This window comes from Humulus lupulus, chromosome 1 (genome assembly GCF_963169125.1).
Source record: "Humulus lupulus chromosome 1, drHumLupu1.1, whole genome shotgun sequence".
Lineage (NCBI taxonomy): Eukaryota > Viridiplantae > Streptophyta > Magnoliopsida > Rosales > Cannabaceae > Humulus > Humulus lupulus.
In genome coordinates this window covers 26,191,501-26,193,451 of record NC_084793.1, presented here as the reverse complement: position 1 = coordinate 26,193,451, position 1,951 = coordinate 26,191,501, and the positions used below count along the sequence as shown (strand labels likewise).

The window sequence follows — 1,951 nt, the reverse complement described above, 5'->3', positions numbered from 1 at the left end:
TATGTGTGACCCACATTCACTTATACTTTTGTTTTGATCAAATGACTAATCTACTCTATATACCTTATGGAAAGATGCTTCAACTCTATCCCTCCAACCATATCAATTCTCTATATTAATTAATTCCACAACCTCCAACCTCCCACCAAAAATATTTTTTTTAAAACACAACAGAAAAATACTATTAAATCGATCATGCTACAAAATCTTACAACTATCAAGACCTAAATTTTTAGGTGCCAACTAATAATTGGAGCTAAAACAAAACACATATATATATATATATATATATTTATAGCACTACATTACTCCTCAAATTAATTATTCATTATATATGGCACTTGAAAAGCTTAATTAATTATTTGTCAGCTATCAATAATCTACTTTTTTGTTACAATTACAAGGAAATCACACATTCAACTTTTTTTTTTTAGTGAAAAGAAGAAAACCCATAATTTGAAGGGGTAAAAAAGTGAATTCAATCTCTGTTTTGTTTTTTTTGGACTAATAGTAATAGTAATAATATTACCGCCGGGGAACGACATCGGAGCTGAGATTGGGTGGTTCGCGGTGCACGAGTTGACCCTGGGCTAGCACCAGAGACTTGTAGATCTCGATGATCATCTTATCGTCGTACTCCTTGAGTGGGGCCCTTCCGAAGGAACCAATCCCATCGTTACACAAGGCGCCACCGTAGCCAGTACTACACACCCGCGTATTAGCGAATCCCATCATCATTTTCACGTAAGCGTCTCGTAGCCAAACCAGGAGCTTCTTTGGCGAAGGGACTCTCCTCAGAAACCCTAGCTTCGGCCGGGCGATCCGGATCCGCCACACCCGTCTTCTTCTCCGGGTCGAGCCCAGCTCCGCCACCCGGCTCTTCAGCCGCCGGGACTCCGACCCGCTTAGCTTCTCGTACCCTCTTCTCTTCCAGTAACCTTTTAACCCTTTGTACATAGTCGCAGACACACCTTCCATGATTGAATATATCTCTGTATACGGTGTTATCTCTATCCCTCCCCTTCTCTCTCTAAAAAGAATGTAGAGAGAGAAAGAAGAAAGAGAGAAGAAAGGTGGGTAAGAATTGAAATGAGTTGATTTAAATTAGGTGTAATGGAATATAACTATATATATATATATGTATAAACTATATATGGAGAGAAAATGGAGAGTGAGATCATAAATGTGATACGCTATGAGGTGCCTGCTTTTTTCACGGGAGTTGTTGTCTGTATTGAATGAGGGTGGACATGGCACGTGCTCACCACGCTCAATCACCACCGTTGGATTTTATCGCCCAATCATCATGATCTTGAAGAGAGGAAAAAAAAATGAAAACTTTTAGTTTTTACCGACTATGTATGTATATGGAATAGGAAATTGAAGTGTTATTAAAGGCTCTAACTAAGTTACTTAAAGTTTTTTTCTTTTTGCTTTTATAAGGATTGAGATGATGTGAAGAATAAAAATGAGATACAAAAGTTACAAACGTTAATGTATATATATATATATATATATATATTTATATGAGTTTTGTAATAATAAACATAAAAACTATACGTGTAGTATATAAAACGCATATATATGAATTTTGTAATAAAATACTTCGAAAAAATATATATTATTTATCTATACCTAGTTTATATTATCGAAAGGCAATTAACTCAAGAGCACAATTTTTTTTATGTGGTGGAATTAGGATTCTATTTAGAAGAAATATTACTAAAAAAAGTACTAAAAAATTATTTCAAAATTATTTATACAATTCTTCATTAAAATTATTGAAAACAACGTTTAACCAATAGAAATATTAAAAATAAATAGTTTTATTTTGTAAATAATAATTTCAACTCTCTCATAAAATCAAAGTAATATTTTCAACATTATTATATTGACCAAAAATATTTATTACATCATTTATATTTATATAAGTAGTTTAAAAAATTATACA

At 33.1% G+C, this 1,951-nt stretch overlaps 1 protein-coding gene across 1 annotated transcript; it reads right to left on the bottom strand.

Annotated features, from left to right (window-relative positions):
- Positions 1 to 305: 305 nt before the first annotated feature.
- On the bottom strand, positions 306 to 1,111 carry LOC133789698 (uncharacterized). The gene has a single exon (XM_062227475.1). The coding sequence runs from the start codon at positions 976 to 978 to the stop codon at positions 526 to 528; it is 453 nt and encodes a 150-aa protein (XP_062083459.1). The 5' UTR covers positions 979 to 1,111; the 3' UTR covers positions 306 to 525.
- Between the last annotated feature and the right edge of the window lie 840 nt (positions 1,112 to 1,951).